This window comes from Lithobates pipiens, unplaced genomic scaffold (genome assembly GCF_037356315.1).
Source record: "Lithobates pipiens isolate NorthernLeopardFrog02 unplaced genomic scaffold, aLitPip1_a1.2 Scaffold_13, whole genome shotgun sequence".
In the NCBI taxonomy this organism is placed as follows: domain Eukaryota; kingdom Metazoa; phylum Chordata; class Amphibia; order Anura; family Ranidae; genus Lithobates; species Lithobates pipiens.
In genome coordinates, this window is record NW_027507718.1 from 486,218,795 (window position 1) to 486,243,168 (window position 24,374).

Below are 24,374 nucleotides of genomic sequence, written 5' to 3' on the forward strand. Positions count from 1 at the left end.
TAAGAGCAATTTCTTACAAAACGTGAAAATCTTGATCACAGCACAATATTTAGGTCACATATAAATTATGCATTTGGAACAATAGTACACAAAAAGCTTCCCGTTGATTACATCTTTCTCCATTTCTCTGCCTAAATATATTCAAAGTAATGAAGGAGATCAAACATACCTCTGGTTTGCTAAGGCTGGATGACACAAGAGATCCTGAGCCCACATCCAAGTCCCATTGCTTTCTCCCATGGTTCTCAGGATCCAGGGCTGAAATCCTTCCATCCAATGTACTAATTATGACCAAAGACCTGGGGGGAGGGGGAGAAAACTCATGTCACTTTCATAATACATGTGAACAACTCAGAATTTCTTAAGTGTGCCAAACATAGAAAAAATAAAATATAAAATGTATATTAGAAAAATTGCTTATTCGATTTCATTGATTGCTATTCAACCAATTGCACACTACTGCAATTATGTGCTGAATACATTTTAACACTGGGAGTCTGGGTCAGATGCATTTAACATGGTAATGTGTGCAGCAAATGCAGTTATACCCTCCCATGACAGACAGTGTCAACCTGCTAGGAACACCCCCCCCCCCCGCCAATCCGCTGTGATACAAGTACTGCAAAGCAGCTCTGAAAGTGCCATTTCATGGAGCTATTCAGTCGTATTTGGCAAACTTCAGACACTTCCAGGGTGGATAAAAAACAATGATCTTTAAAAAAAAAAAAAAAAAAAAAAAAAAGTTTTTTTGTTTTTTTATTTAAATCTGATTTTTATTACATTTATTTTAATAAAATGCTTTTTGAGTAAAAATCTATGTAAAGATAGCTTTCTATTTAAGATACATTATTAACTTAGTTTAGTTATGTAGCATGAGGCTATGTATTCTGCAATATTTATATTTTTGTTAAACTCATTCAATTAATCCAAGCTCTGCAAGCTGAGATAACATGCACTGCATTGATGCATTCACAGAATTTCACAGTAACCATGAGGTAAAACAAAGTTCAAGAATATTCCTTTATCCCATTGTACACTACAAACTGTATGATTGAATCAGTTCTGATATCGATGTTTTACTAACCTGACAGCTTATTATTCTAAATAGGAAACCTTCATTTTTGTTTGCAAATATTAAAGATTCTAACTACCAGCAAGAATATGTCCTTAGATTTAAAGAGCACCTGTCATTTCAGATTCATAATGGCATAATGGCCGTTAGCGGGCATCCACTCACCTGCTGCCGCCACGTGCCTCACCTTATGGTGTCACTGCCACATCACCAGCCATTCCATTAAAGTGAATGGGACCATCGGTGAGTTAACAGCGGGTCAGAGGAGGAGCCACTGAGGGACAGAGATGACAGTTGCTCTTTAAAAATTATAATTTTATCCAAGCTTTATACTAGTGATGTAAATCAAATCCACCCTGGATGCTTTTTTTTTTTATTTTATTTTTTTTATTACTAGATCTTGGAATTAGACATTTAAGCAATTTTTGATAGGACAGTCATTTCACAAATGTTCCCTTCCTTTTATTTTATTTTTTATTGCATTAAACATGGAGATTTGCAGATAAGCCACTAAAGGAGCTTTCCATCTCAGTGCAATCACAGCCTCCCTGCTTTTAATAGTTAAAATAACAAATCCATTCTGTACGCGGTGCACCATTTCCACGGAGTCGGCAGATCCACAAATGTGCAATGTGGGAAAGAGTAATAAAAGCACAACCGTTGTGTAGTACAATGATGATGAAGAAGGAGGCAGGGCCATCATATGAAAATCTGCAAAAAGATGCCTGATCCCCAAGTACAAGTTTTTAAGAAAAAAAAAATAAAAAGTTTAAAATAAAAAATAAAAAACAACCATACACAGAAGATCAATAACATCAAGGAGATCTCTTCAATACACAACACAAGCACCTAGATACTAAAATAATTGTTTTATTCATAAATGTACCTGTTAAGGCAGTTTTAATAGATTTTATCTACAAAACTAAAAACTAATAAATTAGGATTACACATTTCCTTAAAAGCAGACTTGCCTCAATATGAATGCTTTGCAAAGTGTAACTGGAAGTGATGTACATATCCTCCTTAAAACCCTAATGATCCGCCATCAATAGATATTTCCCCCGGAGACATAAAGTAAGAATCTAGCGCTTACCGAGACACGTGCAGACAGCCAATGTTGAGTTTCTGGATCATCCCCGACAATTATGTTCCACTAACTGGCACACAGCAGGACGGATCTCACGGCTGACGACACAAATGTTTGCCTACATGAGAACGAATGCCGAGTGTTTGGTTGTATGAGTTTGCTAAGCTGCAATGTAAACAGATTACATTTATCCCAGGACAAGAGAACAGTCCAAGCATGGGATCACGGGATGTTTAACCCTCGGATGATGGAACTAAGCTTTATTCTGTCTAGAGTTTACAGAAATAAAAGATACAGACATTTCCTACCAAACACTGAGAAGCAGATCAAAAAACGTACTGCATAGAAGCCATGTACAATCTCTAGAAATGGTGCATGCGCACTGAAGGGGTCCTGAATGGTACCTATGAGGGGTGTCACATAATGTCAAATGGAAATGTTCTATTAAAGAAGAGATAAAGATAATCTGACAAGACTCTCCAACCAACAAGAGCCTTACCAATATTAACATCCCCTGAACATCAAATGGGATTTGTAGGCCTTAAAAATGTACAGTGAGCTTGTCACACAATTGCTGCAAAATAAGCTGCATCATGTGACCACCCAAATTCATACCTAGGTACCTTCATCATGTGACCACCCAAATTCATACCTAGGTACCTTCATCATGTGACCATCCAAATTCATACCTAGGTACCTTCGTCATGTGACCATCCAAATTCATACCTAGGTACCTTCGTCATGTGACCATCCAAATTCATACCTAGGTACCTTCATCATGTGACCATCCAAATTCATACCTAGGTACCTTCGTCATGTGACCACCCAAATTCATACCTAGGTACCTTCATCATGTGACCACCCAAATTCATTACCTAGGTACCTTCATCATGTGACCACCCAAATTCATTACCTAGGTACCTTCATCATGTGACCACCCAAATTCATACCTAGGTACCTTCATCATGTGACCATCCAAATTCATACCTAGGTACCTTCGTCATGTGACCATCCAAATTCATACCTAGGTACCTTCATCATGTGACCACCCAAATTCATTACCTAGGTACCTTCATCATGTGACCATCCAAATTCATACCTAGGTACCTTCATCATGTGACCATCCAAATTCATACCTAGGTACCTTCATCATGTGACCACCCAAATTCATACCTAGGTACCTTCATCATGTGACCACCCAAATTCATTACCTAGGTACCTTCATCATGTGACAAACCCCACATCAGGGGGAAGGCAACCTGGGGCCCTCCAGCTGTTGCAGAACTACAAGTCCCATCATGCCTCTGGGAGTAACTGTAACTACCAGCCTTGCAACGACTCATGGGAAATGTAGTTCCACAAAAGCTGGAGGGCCCCATGTTACCTACCCCTGCCCCATAGTTATCTTCATCATGTGACTAACTCAATCGCACCTTCATCCCGTCACAAGCCCCGATCCCTACACAGGTGCCTTCATGGAACTATCCAGATCCATACATCGGTACCTTGCATTGGTGTTACTTACAAATACATAGCTCCCAACTGTCCCTGATTTGGAGCAACGTCCCTCTGTCCCGCTTTCCTACTCATTTGTCCCTCATTTTGGTCTGATCTATATAGTTGTATATAAAATGCACTTTTTATCTTTCAAAAAGTGTTTCCCAGGGCAACCTTCCATCCATATTCTAAATTGCTGCATTTGTAAATTTTAAAAGGCAAATTTAACCGTTTGTCGACCAGAGTACGCCGATTTACGTTGTCAGAATGGCAATGGTGGGAAAAAGGGCATACAGGTACGTCCCCCATGTGAGGTTTAGCCCCTCCCCAGTTAGAATCATTCCCTAGGACACACTTAACCCCTTTACCTCCTCCTAGTGGTTAACCACTTCCCTGCCAGTGTCATTCGCACAGTAATCAGTGTGTTTTATAGCACTGATCTAACTGGGGGGAGGGGCTACACCTCACATGGGGGGCGTACCTGTACGCCCTTTTGCCCACCATTGCCATTGGCTTGCTTGTGCCCCCCCCCCTTCCTGACCTTCTGGGCTGCGTGTTCGAATAAGGGTCTAGTATAGATTCTGGGGGGCACGGCAACCACTTATAAATTACATTGGTCCCAAAATGTTGTCAAAAATGTCCGATGTGTCAGCCATAATGTCACAGTCACGATAAAAAAAAAAAAAAAAATAAAAATCACAGACCACCATTACTAATAAAAAATATATATTACCGTATATGTAGAACAATACATATCGCCCTAAACTAATGAATTTTTATATATATTTGGGGGGATATGAATTATAGCAAAAATTAAAAATTATGCTTTTTTTTCAAAATTGTCGCTCTATTTTGTTTATAGCACAAAAAATAAAAACCGTAGAGGTGATCAAATAGCACCAAAAAGAAAGCTCTATTTGTGTGGGGGAAATGGTTGTCAATTTTGTTTGGATGCAACATCGCAATTGTCAGTTAAAGCGGCGCAGTGCCGAATCGCAAGAAGTGCTCTGGTCAGGAAGGGGGTAAAATCTTCTGGGGCTTAAGCGGTTAAAGGAATTGTAGTGATAAAAAAAGCCTGTATGGATTTAATTAACTTTTTTGTGGTCAATTCTCCTTTAAGGGGGTGTGGCGGGGGCGTTTCCTATGCCTACATTTGCTAGTAGGCGTCCCTCATTCCCATCTCAAAATGATGGGAGGTATGCAAATATGGCGCACATTTTAGAAATTTACTTTTTTTTGATTTTTGATTGAATTTTTTGGCTAGTTACTACTTTTGTAAGGTATGTTACACTTGACTAAAAATCAAGCCCGGTTCACACTGGTGCGACATACGCTCGGACTTATGATCTCAGACCATTGATTTCAACGTAAGTCACATCCAAGTCTTAACTGAACCGACTTGTGGCATGCGACTTGTGCTGAAGACCCCCACGAGAGAAAAAAAAAAAAAAAAAAGTGGTTGCGGTGCCCCCCAGAATCGCTGGTGGTTGTGAGGGTGCTTATCGGAATCTGGAAGGCCCCCTTTAATAAGATGGCCCCCTAGATCACGGCCCCCCCACCCTATGAATGAGTATGGGGTACATTGTACTTCTCCCTCAGCTGAAGTATTCTTCCTCTGGTTCTTCTCCCTCTCCTGATGTCTTCTCCTGACCCTAACTCCCACTGGTATGTTAGCTCCAGTGTGTGCCATTTTTTATATAGCCAAGGGGCATGGCCATCCAGTGACGTCACCCAGAAACACTGCACTCTTGTGACGTCACCTCCCCATCATGCCCCAGGAGAAGACAGACATCAGCAAAGGGAGAAGAACCTGAGAAAGAAGAACCAGAGGAAGAATATATCAGCGGAGGGAGAAGATACTGTCTGAATAGAGACCCGGAGCTGCAGCTTGGCTCGGGTGTCCCCATGGCAAGCGGTTTTCTGTGGAGGCACTTAACAGAATGGAGGGGCCAGGAGCACCGAAGAGGCACCCGAGAAGAGGTGGATCGGGGCTGCTCTGTGCAAAACCACTGCACAGAGATAATTATAATTTTTTTTTTTTTTTTTTTTTTAATAACAAAAACACAAGACTTTACAGTCACTTTAACAACTTGCTGACCAGCTGCCGTCATATGATGGCAGGTTGGCTCTCCTGCGCAAATCACTGTACAGAGCAGGAGTGTGGCCTCGGGTTGGGCAGACTATGTCCGACGGCAACCTGCGATCACTTGTAACAGAGGCAGAACGGGAACTGTCTTTGTAAACAAGGCGAATGCCCATTCTAAAAAGAGACATGACCGAGATCTACTGTTCCCAGTGATAGGGAACAGTGATCTCTGTCATGTCCCTGGCAGCCCATCCCCCCCACAGTTAGAACACACCAAGGGAACTCAGTTAACCCCTTGATCGCCCTCTAGAGTGTTAACCCCTTCCCTGCCAGTGTAATTTATACAGTAAATCAGTGGCTATTTATAGCACAGATCGCTGTATAATGGCAATGGTCTCAAAAAAAAAAAAAAAAAACACCAAAAGCGTCCGATCTGTCTGCCACAATGGCGCAGTTGGAAAAAAAAAATAAAAAAAAAAATCGCAGATCGCCATTAGTAGTTAAAAAAAAAGAAAAAAAAGAAAAAAGGAGAAATGCCATAAATGTATTCCTTACTTTGTAGACGCTATAACTTTTGTGCAAACTAATCAACATACACCTATTGCGATTTTCTGCTACCAAAAATACGTAATAGATAGATATATCTATCAACCTAAACATTTTTTTCTTTGGATATGTATTGTATCAAACAGTAAAATAAAATGGTCATCCTTTGTTTATAGCGCAAAAAATAAAACCCACAGGCGATCAAATACCACCAAAAGAAAGCTCTATTTGTGGGGGGGGAAAAAAGGACACAGCGTTGCACGACCACACAATTGTCAGTTAAAGCAATGTAGTGCCGTATCGCAAAAAATGGCCTGGTCATTAAGGGGGCAAATCCTACCAGTCCTTAAGTGGTTAAAGTACTTAGATGGGTGAATTTCTAATAAATTCTTACTAAAATCTCTGAGTAATCAGGGGAACTAGACATCCCAGGATGCGAACACAACAGATCCATTCATAGATTCTCACATTATTACCTCCAAGGCTTCAGTTCTTGTCCCTTCACCACACAGCATCAGTCATCACCAAGGAGACCTCAGCAATCCTGGAAATCCCCATACACACAGGCCAGCTGTGCTTGCATATATTTAAAAAAGCACCATAGACTTTATATTACAGAGAACACGATTCTCTGCATTCCACCCTCTATGAATCATATATTGCCTCCAGATAGCTCTACCTTCCTGCTGAAGTGACATTTGTCTTGTCATAGCTGCAGGCAACATAGTTCTCACTTCTGCCGTCATTCGTGTGATTTCTTACGTAACCACACACGTGCGAGAAACCCCATCCACAATACAGCATGTGCAATATTCATTTAGTAAGCTAACAAAAATTCATTCTTACAGAGAAGGTGGGGCGGGGGGGGGGGTATGGTGGCAGTTGTTACGGTTTATTTGCCGTCTTCTGCTCTCTACATTCGTTCAAAAAAGCCCAGAAATATACAGATTGTCTGTGCTGTCAGAAAATAGGGGGTGGAGAGCAGAGGTTGCACTCTGCAGAGCTCCGAGAGCCGATTGGAGAGGAGAGACACCGCCCTCCCTCTTCACACAGGAACAGAGGTGAGGTGGTCAATCAGCTGGAGGTCACCTTTTTTCTCTTGGTGTCAGGAAAACTTATCAGAAGTGACTCATGCTGATAGCAGAGGAACAAAGCAACAGATAGAAATGACACTTAGTGCTCTGAATTGAGACACTATACACACTATAAGTGGGATATGCTTTGTTCATATTTCATGTCTGAGGTCTACAACCACTTTAATGCCCCATACACACGGTCGGACATTCCGACCACAAAATCCATTGGATTGTTTCCAATGGATTTTGGCCGAAATTTGCCTTGCATACACACGGTCGCACAAAGTTGTCGTTCGGAACGAGGTGACATACATGTACGATGGGGCTACGTAGAGGCCAGTAGCTTTCGCCTTTGTGCGTCGGAATTCACTACACACGATCAGAAAAAGTCCGATCGGATTTTGTTGTCGGAAAGTTTTAGATCCAGCTCTCAAACTTTTTTTGTCGAAATTCCGACAGAGAAAGTCCGATAGAGCCCACACACGATCGGATTTTCCGACAACATAATCCGATCGGACTTTTTCTGTCGGAATGTCTGACCGTATGTATGGGGCATTAGGCTTCTTTCAGAATTAGTGATTATATGTCCTAGGTCAAGTCCCTGAATGAACCATACCAATACACCCAAACTGCCACATAACAGAACACACTTCAGTACCCAGGATCACGGAATATGGGAGGAAATGAATGTGCCATTAGGGAATGTGCACAGATGTGAATGTGCGCCAACCCCGGGTAATACGGAGATGATCCTCACTATATAAACAGTTTGTACAGTGGGTTAAATTATTGGATCTCCTACAGATTTTTAAAGTTTGTCCACTTACAAAGAAATGAAAGGTCTATAATTTTTATCATAGATGTATTTTAAATCACAGGACAGAATATCAACCAAACACCCAGAGAAAAAAAAAATACATAATACAAATGTAATAAATTTAGAGACGTTCAGTGACTAAAATGAGCATTTGATCCCCTACCAACCAACAGTTCTGGCTGCACCAGACTGGCTACAGTATGTGCTCATGTGGTACACAGATTAGTCAATTTAAGATGTTCCTAATGACAACTCGTTATGTGTATAAGCCCTGGTTCACATAGTAGCGATTTGACATGTCAAATCGAATGCCAAATGGGCAGCTATTGCCGGCAATGGTACCATCAGAATCAATGCAAAACTGCATTTGTGGCACCGCACAGATTCCCAAAAGTAGTTTCTGTACTACTTTTGGTGGTTTCAGGATTCGATTTCCATTGAGATCTGTGCAGAAACCCACACAGACGTCTCTGAAATCACCCCCAAAGTCGGGATGGACATGCAGGAGCTGAACTCTCATGATTTCATTCCCACAGTCAATGTGAACCTAGGCTAAAAGACACCTGTCCACAGAATCTCTTTCTTCCATTCAAACCTCAACACCATGGGCAAGACCAAAGAGCTGGATATCAGAGACAAGATTGTTGACCTGCACAAGGCTGGAATGGGCTTGAAGACCATCAGCAAGAAGCATAGCAAGAAAGAGACAACTGGTGGAGTGATTATTCGCAAATGGAAGAAATACAAAATTAACCATGAATCGCCCTTGGTCTGGAGCTCCATGCAAGATTTCGCCTCATGGGGTAAGGACGATCATCATCTCTGCTAAAAGGTACAGGCTGACTTTGCCACATTGAGGCGCCAATGGACAGGGCCATGTACTGTAAAATCTTGGATGAGAACCATCTTTCCTCACTCAGAACAGAACACCTAAGATGGGTGTTCCAGCATGACAACGACCCAAAACATACTGCCAAGACAGCAAAGGGAGTGGCTCAAGAAGAAGCACATTAAAAAGGTCATGGAGTGGCCTAGTCAGTCTCCAGACCTTAATCCTATAGAAAATTTAAAGAAGGGAGAGGAAACCGAGTTGCCAAGCGACAGCCAAGAAACAATAAGGATTTAGAGAAGATCTGTAAAGAAGGCCGGACCAAAATCCCTCTGATGTGTGCAAACCTGGTCACCAACTACAAGAAACATCTTACCTCTGTGCTTGCCAACAAGGGTTTCTCCACCAAGTACTAAGTCATGATTTTCTTGGGGCTCAAGTACCGTATATACTTGTGTATAAGCCAACTTTTTCAGCACTTTTTTTATGCTGAAAAAGCCTTACACTCAAGTGAGGGTCTCCCGCTGTGTCATGCAGTCTTAACTGTTCGGCAGCCGTCCACTGTAATAAAGCCCCGCCTCCTCCTCGTCCGTGATAGAGGGAACACCGATACAATGCTGGGAAACTGAATCAGTGTTCCGTCTATCACGGATGAGGAGGGGCGGAGCTTTGTTACAGTGGACAGCTGACGAACAGTTAAGACTGCTGTTGCATGACACAGCGGGTGACACCCGCTGTTTGTAGTCAAAGGTACAGGTGGGCACAGTGAGGCTGCAGATGGGCACTGATGATACAGGTGGGCACAGTGAGGCTGCAGATGGGCACAGTGAGGCTGCAGATGGGCACAGTGAGGCATTGTTTAGCTGTAGCTGCTGCATGTCCCACCCTTGGCTTATACTCAAGTCAATACATTTTCCCAGTTTTTTATGGTAAAATTAGGTGCCTCGGCTTATATTCGTGTTGGCTTATACTCGAGTATAAAGTATATAGACCCTTAATTTCTTTGTAAGTGGGCAAACTTACAAAATCTGCAGGGGATTAAATAATTAAATCTTCCCTACTATATGCCCTCTCCAAGCTTGTGGGGGGTTACTGGGGGAGTGATCTGGATTCCTTTCACAAATATACTGGTAGGTTAACTAGTGACCAATCTAGATTTGTATAAGCTGATCCATTAATGTGCCCAATGAGGAAAAGAAACACTCCAAAAATCATCCTCTAAAACGCCAGTTCACAACACAAATGTGTGAGTTTTTAATTTGTTTTTATTGTATTACAGTATTTTTTTCCTTCTCTATTCCCCCCCCCAAGGTTTCTTTAGGTTTTTCCTTTATTGATACCTTCCGATGCGTTTGATGCGTTTAGCCGTATTCCAGTACAGTTCTGTGCAGAAAAAAAAAATGCAGTATGTTCTACTTTTTTCTGGAACACCCCGAATTGAAGACACTGGGGTGAAACAATAAAATCCTACTTTCCATGCGCACCATTTAAAAAAAAGTTGTGCCTTCTGGCTCTAAATCTGGCCATACACTAGTAGATTTTCAACACATTCATGCAAAAAATTCCTACAAAACATTCCTAAAAAAAATGACATTTGTCAGCTCAATGTATGTCATTCGAAAGGACTTCAAATTTTGTTTACTTTTAATATTCAAATTCTGGAATAAATGCATTTTCCCCAAACACAAACCACATACGTTACAAACTCCTTCATGCAAGACAGTTTCTTTCTTGACACTTTAGTTGATAAAAAAAAAAAAAAAAATCGATTTCACTTCTCTATTAGACTTGATGTGATTGTAGCCGAATTGTATGTTGGTGCAAATAAAAAAAAGTATCACGGACAGTCCTCAATTTTCTCTCTCACTCCACTATTAGAAAATTCTTCTTAAAACCGAACATTTCTAATGAAATTCTACTAGTGTGTGATCAGAACGGAAGATCCTAATATAATATCCTAAGATACAGGAGCAAAGATAGATATTCACGTACTGGTTTATGTGTCAGCGATTTAGGAAAAGGAAGCGTTATTAAAAAAGGTGGACACCTGCCAAAAAGACATAAATCACAGAACCGACAGCAGGAGAGAGAGAAATACATGTATGTTTATGTATTTAATCACTATTTGATCTGAAGAGGTTATAAAAAAATAAAATAAAAAATAAAAGATACATACACTGTTGATGCAAAGTGTACAAGTATAGAAGGAAGGAAGGAAGGTAGGTAGGTAGGTAGGTAGGAAGGAAGGAAGGTAGGTAGGTAGGTAGGTAGGAAGGAAGGAAGGAAGGAAGGAAGGAAGGAAGGAAGGAAGAAAGAAAGAAAGAAAGAAAGAAAGAAAGAAAGAAAGAAAGAAAGAAAGAAAGAAAGAAAGAAAGAAAGAAAGAAAGAAAGAAAGAAAGAAAGAACGAGAGAGAGAGAACGAGAGAACGAGAGAGAGAACGAGAGAACGAGAGAGAGAACGAGAGAACGAGAGAGAGAACGAGAGAACGAGAGAGAGAACGAGAGAACGAGAGAGAGAACGAGAGAACGAGAGAGAGAACGAGAGAACGAGAGAGAGAACGAGAGAACGAGAGAGAGAACGAGAGAGAGAACGAGAGAACGAGAGAGAGAACGAACGAGAGAGAGAGAGAACGAGAGAGAGAGAGAACGAGAGAGAGAGAGAACGAGAGAGAGAGAGAACGAGAGAGAGAGAGAACGAGAGAGAGAGAGAACGAGAGAGAGAGAGAACGAGAGAGAGAGAGAACGAGAGAGAGAGAGAACGAGAGAGAGAGAGAACGAGAGAGAGAGAGAACGAGAGAGAGAGAGAACGAGAGAGAGAGAGAACGAGAGAGAGAGAGAACGAGAGAGAGAGAGAACGAGAGAGAGAGAACGAGAGAGAGAGAGAACGAGAGAGAGAGAGAACGAGAGAGAGAGAGAACGAGAGAGAGAGAGAACGAGAGAGAGAGAGAACGAGAGAGAGAGAGAACGAGAGAGAGAGAGAACGAGAGAGAGAGAGAACGAGAGAGAGAGAGAACGAGAGAGAGAGAGAACGAGAGAGAGAGAGAACGAGAGAGAGAGAGAACGAGAGAGAGAGAGAACGAGAGAGAGAGAACGAGAGAGAGAGAACGAGAGAGAGAACGAGAGAGAGAACGAGAGAGAGAACGAGAGAGAGAGCGAGAGAGAGCGAGAGAGAGCGAGAGAGAACGAGAGAGAACGAGAGCGAGAGAACAAGAGAGAGCGAGAGAACAAGAGAGAGCGAGAGAACAAGAGAGAGCGAGAGAACAAGAGAGAGCGAGAGAACAAGAGAGAGCGAGAGAACAAGAGAGAGCGAGAGAACAAGAGAGAGCGAGAGAACAAGAGAGAGCGAGAGAACAAGAGAGAGCGAGAGAACAAGAGAGAGCGAGAGAACAAGAGAGAGCGAGAGAACAAGAGAGAGCGAGAGAACAAGAGAGAGCGAGAGAACAAGAGAGAGCGAGAGAACAAGAGAGAGCGAGAGAACAAGAGAGAGCGAGAGAACAAGAGAGAGCGAGAGAACAAGAGAGAGCGAGAGAACAAGAGAGAGAGAGAGAGAGAGAACGAGAGAGAGAGAACGAGAGAGAGAACGAGAGAGAGAGAGAGAGAACGAGAGAGAGAACGAGAGAGAGAGAGAGAGAGAGAGAACGAGAGAGAGAGAGAGAACGAGAGAGAGAGAGAGAACGAGAGAGAGAGAGAGAACGAGAGAGAGAGAGAGAACGAGAGAGAGCGAGAGAACGAGAGAGAGCGAGAGAACGAGAGAGAGCGAGAGAACGAGAGAGAGCGAGAGAACGAGAGAGAGCGAGAGAACGAGAGAGAGAGAGAGAGAACGAGAGAGAGAGAGAGAACGAGAGAGAGAGAGAGAACGAGAGAGAGAGAGAGAACGAGAGAGAGAGAGAGAACGAGAGAGAGAGAGAGAGAACGAGAGAGAGAGAGAGAACGAGAGAGAGAGAGAGAACGAGAGAGAGAGAACGAGAGAGAGAGAGAACGAGAGAGAGAGAGAGAACGAGAGAGAGAGAGAGAACGAGAGAGAGAGAGAACGAGAGAGAGAGAGAACGAGAGAGAGAGAACGAGAGAGAGAGAACGAGAGAGAGAGAACGAGAACGAGAGAGAGAGAGAACGAGAGAGAGAGAGAACGAGAGAGAGAGAACGAGAGAGAGAGAGAGAGAGAGAGAGAGAGAGAGAGAGAGAGAGAGAGAGAGAGAGAGAGAACGAGAGAGAGAGAGAACGAGAGAGAGAGAGAGAGAACGAGAGAGAGAGAGAGAGAGAGAGAGAACGAGAGAAAGAACGAGAACGAGAGAAAGAACGAGAGAAAGAAAGAGAGAAAGAAAGAAAGAAAGAAAGAGAGAGAGAAAGAAAGAAAGAAGCTGCAGTACAAACCAACATGATAACATAAAAAAGAACATTTAAAAGAATAATAAAATGATAAAGATACAAGAAAAAACAAAAATGATGTACATACTGGTGAACTATATAAGAATCCTGAAACAGAGGAAGATTCAAAACCAAACCTGAAAAAAGAAAAGTGCCCAGCAGAAGTTAAGCCCCATACACACTATTAGATTTTCTGCAGATTTTTGTCTTCAGATTGACCAAAACCATGTAACGGGGCCAGCCCGATTGCATACACATTTAAACTCTTAAGGTTTGATCTCATATTATATATGTTTTTGGTAAATGTGAAAATAAAACTCTGCAGGAAATCTAATAGTGTGTATGGGGGTCTTATACAACACGATACCCAGCTGCAGATGCTCGGTATTTAAGTCCTACCTGCATGCTGCCATATCCCTGTATGGAGGTTCATCTACACAAGTCACGGACTTCCATAACAGACAAACTGTTCCATCAAAGTGGTGTGAGGTCAGGACAGCCCACTCTGAGAACTGCAACCGATCACCACCCTCCATCATCTCCCACTTCATTTACTTCCTCCGAGACATCAATAACACTTCTCACATTATTTTTCATCACTGGTTTATGGTCATTCCCACAGCTTGCCAAACCACACTTCACACACCAAATATACTATCCACACATGCCTGCAGTATACACAAAGTATAGAGTTTTCAAACACAGCAGCGGCTCCAAAAACAGATGCAATGTTACCAACTGTTAAATTACAGAATAAGCCTCATTTACACAAGCGCACCCATGTACATCCCATTTAAACAGCCATGTGGGTGCCGGTCCCTGAACACACAATGGGCTTGATTTACTAAAACTGGAGCATGCTTAGGGTGGGTTTGATTTAAATCAAGTCAATTTAAATCAGGATTTAAATTACTAGTAAAAAGCTTGGCTTTACCATATTTATCGGCGTATAACACGCACTTCCCCCCCCCCCTAAATTCAGGGGGAAATCGGGGGTGCGTGTTATACACCGATCCCCCGCTGTTTCTATCCCCTTCTGCCGCTCTCTGAGGCTTCCGGGTATTTTCGGATATCTTCGGCCGTTCCGAAAGCCGCCGAGAACGGCCGAGTGTGGCCGAAAATAGCCGAGAACGGCCAATTGCGGCTGAAAATACCCGAAGGCCGCTGAGAACTACCGAGCACCACCGAGATACACAGGACATCCGCTCTGTATCTCGGCTGCGCCATTTATAAACGGCAAACACACTAACGAGGCTGCAAATGAATAATCAGGCTGCAATTGACACTGATAAGGCTGCATTGATGGGCATTTAAATGTAAGTTTTTTTCCTAAAAACTTCCCTCCTAAAAGTTTTTTTCTTTTAAATTCCCTCCTAAACTTGGGGTGCGTGTTATACTCCGATAAATACGGTACATCATAATTTTTGAAGAGCAACTCATCTCTTTCCCACGTCGGCTCCTCCTCTGACCCGCTGTTGACTCACCGACAGTCCCATTCACTTTAATGGGACGGCTGGTGATGTGGCAGTGACAACAATGTGAGGAACGTGGTGGCAGCAGATGAGTGGATGCCAGCTAACAGGCGATGCCACGATGGATCTGAAAAAAAGACAGGTGCTCTTTAAATGTAAGGACCTATTCTTGCTGGTAGTTATAAACTTTAATATTTGTAAACAAGATGAAGGTTTCCTATTTAGAATAATAAGCTGTCAGGTTAGTAAAACAGCGATATCACAACCTATTCAATCATACAGTTTGTAGTGTACACAGATTTGAAAGGCGATGGGATAAAGGAATATTCGTGAACTTTGTTTTATCCCATGGTTACTGTGAAATTGCATGAATGCATCAATGCAGTGCAAGTCATCTCAGCTTGCAGAGCTTGAATGAGTTTACCAAAAGTTTAAATACTGCAGAATATACAGCCCCATGCTACATAACGAAGCTCCATTTCATGCTGAATAAACTAAAATTATTACTGTATCTTAAATAGAGAACTATCTCTAGATACTTACTCCAAAAGCATTTTATTAAAATAAATAGGTTTTTATTTTTTATTTTTTTTAAACCAAGGATCATTGATTTCTATCCACCCTGAGAGTGCATAATCTGGTGCAGCTGTGCATGGTAGCCAATCAGCTTCAAACTTCAGCTTTTTCAATGAAGCTTTGACAAAGAGCTGACAAAGCTCTCCATGCACAGCTACACCAGATTTTGCACTCTCCAGTTTTAGTAAATCAACCCCAATGTGTCTGTGCGACAGACATGGCTGGGACTACCGAGCCGCAGATGCACGGAAACACCTGTGCACCCCATACGGGCAAAGACAGCCCTCCGTATTCTTTCCGTACGTGAACGTATGGCGATTGTTGCAATATTTTATGTCACACTGTATTTGCCCAGCGGTCTTTCAAATGCAATTTTTTGGGGAAAAAAATACACTTCAATTAATAAAAAAAAAGAAACAGTAAAGTTAACCCAATTTTTTGGTTTAGTATGAAAGATGATGTTACGCCGCGAGACTCGTGATCTATCTTCTAAGCAAAAAAAAATAAAAAATCCTGATTCTACTTTTAGCCAGAGAAGTTATCCATACCTGGAATTCATCCTTAAAGCAGAGCTCCACCCAAAAGGGGAAGCTCCACTCTTCTGCTGCCACATTTGCCACCTTTTTTTTTTGGGGGGGGGGGTGTTAACCCCTACACTGCCACCCCCTGGTTCAATGCCAGTGTCATTTACCCAGGAATCAGTGCATTTGTATAGCACTAATTGCTGTATAAATGACAATGGTCCCAAAAATGTCCGATGTGTCCGCCATAATGTCGCAATCACAATAATAATAAAAAAAAAAAAATGATATTATAATGTATGTATGTATATATATATATTTATTTATTTATATATTCGCTGATCGCCACCATTACAAGTAAAAAAAAAAATTAAAAATTTATAAAAAAATGCCATAAAACTATCCCCTATTTTGTAAACGCTATAAATTTTGCGCAAACCAAACGATTGCTTTTCGCAAGTTTTTTTTCCAAAAACATGTAGAAGAATACGTAGCGGCCTAAACTGAGGGAAAAAAAATTTTTCATATATTTCTGGGGGAATATTTATTATAGCAAAAAGTAAAAGAAATTTGTTTTTTTGCAAAATTGTTGCTCTATTTTTGTTTATAGCGCAAAAAATAAAAACCGCAGGGGTGATCAAATACCACCAAAAGAAAGCTATTTATGGGGGGGAAAAAATGGATGTTAATTTTGTTTGGCAGCCACGTCGCACGACCGCGCAATTGTCAGTTAAAGCGATGCAGTGCCGAATCGCAAAAAGTGATCTGGTCTTAAGCCAGCAAAATGGTCCGGTCTGAAAGTGGTTAGAAAAAAAAAAAAACAACGGTTATTGGAAACACAAAAACATAATAGAGTGCTTGACAAATTTGCTTAGAATCTTGGAGCCAGCTACAAAAGTTAGGAGCCAGTTTTTTAAATCAGCTGCCCAGAACTACATGTCTGGGGCATTGGGCAGTAAGAATTGTCTCACACCTGGTGCCAAGCAAGAAAAAGACAGAAACAAAAAACAAAACAAAAAACACATAAATTATAAATAACATATATTTAAGATATTTGTTCTTGGGTTTAGCCATCTTATAATTTTTGCTTAAAACATTGATAGTTATTGTCAGTACTGATAAGACCAAGTGTGATACCACATAAGGGAAAATGGCAAATAAAAATGAAAGGAAGCGCTCAACATACTTCTGATGCTTGGATCGCACGCTAAACTTGGGGTGAAAGGATCAAACTAAACACATACATATAAGCGGCAGTCTGTGTTTTACCCGAGCTACTACAACAAAAACTAGCAGAAAAAGAAGAAGCAGCACACACTGGAGAACTCCCATCTGGGGCTCCTTCACTGACACTCGCTGTAATTGCTCCCAGAGGTAGGAGGAGAAGTGACAGAAATAGCTGGGAAGATCGCATACAAAATCCAGAATCAAGAGGGAAACCAACCTGTACAATCCAGATGTTCACCTCACACAGTTATCCATGAAGGCTGGATTCTCATATATGCATTTTTAGAGCATTTTGCAGATTTGCACTACAGAACGTGTTCCATAGGAAACCATGTTAAATGGACTGTAGTGCAAATCTGCAAAATGCAAAAAGCACAAAAAAATGCCTAGATGTGAATCCAGCCTTAGACAACACACAAGAAAACCTTAAGTAATAATGGCCTCAACAGGAGGAAAACAACAAATACCCTTCATTTTCATAAACCAGGGTGGAAGCTCATCAAACAGCACATGTTAATGTAATAAACTGCACTTCTGTTTACTTAAGGAGTGTTCTCTATAAACACAAACTGTTCCAAAGATATTCCACCAAGAATCTGCATTGTCTTCAGACCAGAGAATTGTTACATGAACAGCACATTCTCTACTGTATTAGTGTAATGGTATCATACAGTATATGGAACTCCAATCACATAGATAGTAGGTGAGGTTGAAAAAAGGACACAAGTCCATCAAGTCCAACCTAAGTAGGTGATTATATATCAGTAATAATATGTCACAAGTAACTTCACGCTCTGGGGTGACAAGGCTCTGTCCTCATCTCCCAATTGCTCTTCTGCATTGTCACCCTGAAACTACAAGAAGTCATTTCAAAATATTTTACACACAGGAACCATGAACCAAAAAATAAATAAACACCATGCTGCCATCAATGAAGTGCAGGTTGACACAAAAGGAGGTTAATTATTAAAACTGGGGAGTGCAAAATCCGGTGCAGCTCTAAAAGAGAAACCAATCAGTTTTTTTAGAAGCCGATTGGCTACCATACACAGCTGCACCAGATTTTGCATCCCCAAGTTTTAGAAAATCAACTCGAAAGTGGCTGCAGGAGATCAACAGACCTGAAATTGGACAGTAGCGTTGTCACCCCGTGGAGAGCATAGTGAAAGATGGACTAGTACATTTTAGGTGGACTTTACATTAGTGACTAACAAATCTGAAACCAATCTCCAGCTAACACTTCTTAAAGCTGAATTTCAGATATTTCTTCTTTTTTTTTTGTAAATAGTTACTATAGAATATATATATATATATATATATATATATATATATATATTATATATAAAAAATGCCTGTAAAACGAAATGCGGCTAAACGCGAGTTACCAAAAATAACAGAGGAGAGTTCAGGAGCAGTTGGAAAAACCACCCAACTGCTCCTAAACACCCGTTTACACGAGGCCTAAGCCCTTGTACACACGATCAGAGATTCCGACGGAATGTGTCCGATCGGAGAGGTTTGTCGGATATTCCGACTGTGTGTGGTATGCATCGGACTGTTTCCGTCAGAATATCCGTCGGACCAAATTTTCCAACTTGCTGGAAATATTTTCCGACAAACTGCTCCGATCGGACATACTCCGATCATGTGTAGAGAATTCCGATCAGACAAGTGCCACGCATGCTCAGATCAAATTCCTAGACCAAAGCTATTGGCTACTAGCCTGAACATAGTCCCATCGCAACGAAATTACGTCATCACGTTCTGAAAGTTCGGATTTTCTGACATCTTTGTCCGACCGTGTGTATGCAACAGTTTCGGACAAAATCCGACGGATTTGGTTGTCAGAATCTCAGACCTTGTGTACAAGGGCTGACAGCGATGTCCGCCATCTTCCAAGCCCTTTGCTGATCGGCTGACCTGCTGGATAGTAACCACAAGGGATCGCACTGCACAGGTCTCATTCAGAGAACATCTTGTATTTTTCTCAAGGAATACAAGGGGATCTTTGATTGGATGAGGTGGTGATCACAACATCACAGCCCCCTCTCCATCTTGTTCAGTGAGGAAAAAAAAAAAAAAAAAAAACAACCCACACAATACCTGGAATTCCATGAGCCACAGCAATGAGAAGAAACCCAATTGTGCATGCTCAAGCCAACCTCAAAACATTTCTTGCTCTGAAAGCCGGAGCTCGCATGTTTTTCATCTGTTGCACATGCAAGGGGAAGCAGGGACATTATCCAGACATCCTGAGAGCTGCTTATTTCAGAAAGTAATACCCTGATTGCTAAGAAAAACCATGATGGCCAGTCAACCCCCCCACCAAGATCAGCCGACCATGGAAAGTCAGCATACGTTGCCATCTTTCCTGATCCCGCTTGCAGCAGCAATCCTGGTGATCATCATCTTTTGTTAATGGACACCATAATTGGTATATTTATTTTGTTTGAATGCTCATCTGTTTATTTAAAAGATTTTCTGCTTAAACACTAAGCAAACTTCCTACAACATAAACAATTTCCACAGCAGAATTCAAAACCGGTTTTAAAACTTCTACGCATGTTGGAGGTGAGCAAACAGTGAATGATGCCCACCTTTCCTGGACATTTGGGACATAAAACACTTTGTTTCCATCTTTACACTATGAAGTGGTCTCAAAACTGCAGCCCCGAGGTCAGATGTGGTCCTTTGCTTGCCTTTATCTGGCCTTTGTGGCACTATTTTATCCAGAGATACCAACAACGGGATAGAATTCCTCCTATGGACACCAACAGGGTACAATAACAATTCTTCCTAATGACACCAATTATGGGGAAATATTTATTCCCACTGTCATTGAGACCTTTTCTACTCCCATTGGTCACAGTTTGGCTCCCCTAAAGTCTCAAGGACAGTAAACGGCCCCTTTGCTTAGAACATTTGGAGATGCGTAAGATATATAAGGGAAGTGTATGGGGTTGCCGATTATGTATATACAAAGTCTCATCTAAAAATGCTTTTAAAAAAAATAATAATAATAAAATAAAAAAAAGGGGGGGGGAGAAGTATGGGTTTGGGTTTTTTTTTCCCTAATTATATTTACCTAAGTAGTAGAGCTGGGCTATTTCCTCCAAAAAAAAAAAAAAAAAAAAAACTTTTCACTATTCAAATTTTTTTATTTTTTTGATGGCCACCTCGCCGGTCCTGAGGAGCTGCGTGCAGGAGTTTTTAGGCGAGGCTGCAGCTTCAGCCTGGTCTGCGGCATCTGGCCTCGCGGACTAGGCCGAAGCCACGGCCTCACCTAAAAACTCCTGCCCGTAAAAACTCCTGCCTGCAGCTCCTCAGGACCGGCGAGGTGTCAAAAAAAATAAATAAATCGATTTGCTGAAAATTTGAATCGATTTGACCTCTCAACTCGATTCAAATCGATTTTTCCTCAGCCCTACTAGGTGGATGCAGCATCTTTCCCCCGGCATCTCTGTACTGAGAACCGAGCAATCCAACATCGCCGATGGCTCAACTCTCTCGGCTCCCCAACAGAGAGCTGCTGACTGTCAATCAGCATCTCTCCTCTCTGCTCCTCCACACTCATTGGAGCGCTGAACTGTGGAGGGGGCGGGGAGCGGCTCGCTGAGAGCCAGAGACTGCCATCAGTCCGGGTACCTGGCAGATCCAGACTTCCAAAGTCGGGATGATGTGATGCCTGAACTGAACTTGGCGACGTCAGCAGAGAGCGGACTTCACTCCACTCTCTGCTGAAAACAGGTCATAGGAGTACAAAACAAATTGCACTTCTGTGACCCAGAGGAGAAGCTCAGCCAAACAAGCTCAGGCTGGACTTCTCCTTTAATGTTTGGGGGGGGGGCACGTGTAAACTAATTTTTTAATAATATCATTGCAATAAACTTAGTGATTATACATATGGCTTTGTGCATTTCTTCCTGACAGTAGATGCAATAACACCTTCAAAGTCCCCTCCATTTATTTATTTTTTTGTTTGTTCTTGCCTGTACACTCTATCAATTCACCTTAAGGTGGGAGTAAACTCCCATGCGTGATTCTTACCTGTAGGTACTGTAAATATCTCCTAAACCTGCACCGTTTAGGAGATATTTATCTTTAGATGCAGCCGGTGACATCACAGACACATGCGCTCTGAAGGCACGGCATTCCCAGGGGAACTATCATGTAGGAGAAGTATATGGGACTCTCAAGGTAAGAAGAGAACAGGCAGTAGCCCCCCCAATACACATCAGAGTGGAAATGTTCAATGTGCTGGGCGCCTCACACCAAAGCATTGTACACTTGGCATTGCAAGGACATGAATGTCACAAGAGGAGTCACTTGCAGTAAGTATACAGGACGGGGGCCATACATGGTACAAAGTATATCATATAAACTTCTCTCAACTTTCCTACCAACATACAAAGTGATGATAGGAACGTTTGAGGAGCAGAGACTAAAGTTTAGCTGCTCAGAGGCGGTGACTGCAGTCCTGGGACCACATGGCACCAAGACTGGCACTAGAGGAAAGGACGGCAGTGTGGGGACATCAATGCGGGAGAGCAGCTTTATGATAATGGTGCAGCCCGGCCTGGAAAAGGAAAAGCAAGAGATAAAGTGGCTTGTATGATATGACCCCTCACTGTGCGGGTGACGGGACTGTGGATGTCATGGCATCAGCGTCAAAGTGAATATTTTCATCAGCACACCAAGGATCTACAATCACCACCCACAAGTTTTTATTGCAGAAACATCACAAAGACAAGTGCAATGAGTCGTGCAGGACCCCGACCCCTTCCCCGGCATGTGATGAAGTGGGTCCTGCGTGACTCTGACAGGCTGCACTTGTATTTGTGATGTGAATACATACACACACACACACACACACTTTCCTGATGTCTCCAGGATCCAGCTGGTAATCGCTGCAGCGCCCACCAATGATGAGCCTGGGTTTTTCAGGAACGTGTGCGATAGGAAGACAGACAAGATCATGTAAGAAGAGTATCACCCCCCCCCCCCCAAAAAATATACTGAGGGACTTCAAGGGCAACAACACAGCAGCAAAATATCAGAAAAATATTTATTAGTATAAAATGTATGGTGCAAACATCACCATGACTAAAGTACATAAAAACACAAGGCAGAACAGAAATGTGAATACAGTTCCTTATATATTTATCCCGACGCGTTTCAGGACCTTGAGTCCTTTCTTCAGGGACATTCCATGTAAGGTATTTCTGCTATACAATGTTCAATCCAGAATGGAGTCCGCATTTGTAGGTCCCCTCAGTCTCCCCGTCCCTTCAGTCTCCTCCCCGTCAGTCCCCTCTCCCCTGGTCCCCTCAGTCTTTTCCCCCTGGTCCCCTCCCCCCTCAGTCTTCTCCCCCTCAGTCTCCTACAAGTAGTCCTCTCAGTCTCCTGCCCCTCTGTCCCCTCTCCCCTCAGTCTCCTCCCCCGCGGTCCCCTCTCCCCTGGTCCCCTCAGTCTCCTCCCCCTCTCCCCTGGTCCCCTCCCCCGCGGTCCCCTCTCCCCTGGTGCCCTTAGTCTCCTACCCCTCTGCCCCCTCTCGCCTGGTCCCCTCACCCTCGGTCCCCCTCAGGCCCCTCACCCCTCGGTCCCCCTCAGGCTCCTCACCCCTCGGTCCCCCTCAGGCCCCTCACCCCTCGGTCCCCCTCAGGCCCCTCACCCCTCGGTCCCCCTCAGGCCCCTCACCCCCCCTCAGGCCCCTCACCCCCCCTCAGGCCCCTCACCCCTCGGTCCCCCTCAGGCCCCTCACCCCTCGGTCCCCCTCAGGCCCCTCACCCCTCGGTCCCCCTCAGGCTCCTCACCCCTCGGTCCCCCTCAGGCTCCTCACCCCTCGGTCCCCCTCAGGCTCCTCACCCCTCGGTCCCCCCCAGGCTCCTCACCCCTCGGTCCCCCCCAGGCTCCTCACCCCTCGGTCCCCCCCAGGCTCCTCACCCTTCGGTCCCCCCAGTCTCCTCACCCCTCGGTCCCCTCAGTCTCCTCCCCCTTTGTCCCCTTCCCCCTGGTCCCCTCAGGCTCCTCCCCCTCTGTCCCCTTAGGATCCTCCCCCTCGGCCCCCTCAGTCTCATCCCCCTCGGTCCCCTCACCTGGCTCTGCCGCTCTCTCGGTTCTCCTCCGGCTCGGACGAGGCCTCGTCATCCTCCACAGTCACATCTCCGGCTGGGAATGCCGCGGCCGCCCCGAACCCTCCCGGGCTCAGAGTGCTGACAGCTCCGCTCTCCTCCTCTCCTCTCCCCGGAGCTCCGTAAAGTTCCACAAGTCCGGCCGCCGCCACTCTCATCAGTAACAGCGCCAGCACAGACAGGCCGAGCCGCCCCCAGCCCCGGCCCTCCATGTCCCCGCCAACATGTGCACACAGCGCGGCTCCTCACCGACTCATTCCACGGCCAGCGCCGCCATGACACTTCTGTACTGACAGACAACTCCCCCCGGAGCAGGCTGAGAATTCCCCTCAGCTCACAGCCCTGCCGGCCAATCACACCGCACAGGGCTGACAAGTACTTCAGCCATAGGTCAATCCTCCTGTCAGTGAGCTATTATTTCCCCGCCCACCAACAAAACCTGACTTAGTCTATTGGTGAATCAGCCCAGAGCAATGGGGCAGGCCCACAATGCCTCCTGGGCTACGCCGTGCGTGTCACTCTTCAGCCAGCCACTGGAGGCAACCTCACAGCCAATCAGATCGTCGCGTCTCGGCGCTCTGTTTACTAACATCTCCTTTGGAAAGATGGGGTGACCCAATCAGAGTTTGTTCTACAAGTAAGTGGAGGTGATTGGTTAGCGGGTGGGTTGAGCAGTTTACTTTCAATTGGCTGGAGATAACGTCAGCATGAAAGGGGCGGGTGAGGGAAGGGGATTGGTGGAAGGTGGCAACACATACGTGGCCGGTTTTGAGTGTCTGCTAAGCCGCCATTGACATGAACGAGACAAGGGCTTCTACAAAAATAAACACGCGTTATCTTTAACCCCTGCAGGCCTGGAGAGTTTTTATTTCATGCAAAAAAAAACACCAGTGCGAGGAAAGCAAACAGGGCTGCATAGCTCCCAACTGTCCCTGATTTCAAGGGACAGTCCCTGCAATGTCCCTCATTCCTCCTCATTAGTCCCTCATTTTGGGCTGATCTATATAGATATATATAAAATGCACTTTTTATATATCAAAAAGTGTTTCCCAGCGCTAAACCTTTCATTTGA

The 24,374-nt window shown here is 43.6% G+C and overlaps 1 protein-coding gene across 4 annotated transcripts in view; it reads right to left on the minus strand.

The window, feature by feature from the left end:
- Positions 1-23,698, minus strand: part of EIF2AK3 (eukaryotic translation initiation factor 2 alpha kinase 3) — an 84,135-nt gene extending 60,437 nt beyond the window's left edge. The window contains exons 1-2 of one of the 4 annotated variants that reach the window (XM_077477996.1): positions 23,267-23,698; positions 170-299 (exon numbers count right to left, since the gene is read on the minus strand). In XM_077477996.1, the coding sequence (XP_077334122.1) occupies positions 170-299; positions 23,267-23,514 (378 nt within the window). In that variant the 5' untranslated portion in view covers positions 23,515-23,698. Of the gene's footprint in view, positions 1-169; positions 300-2,165; positions 2,274-23,266 lie in introns of those variants that run through there. The other 3 variants (XM_077477997.1, XM_077477998.1, XM_077477999.1) reach the window with 3 other exon arrangements.
- Positions 23,699-24,374: the final 676 nt, after the last annotated feature.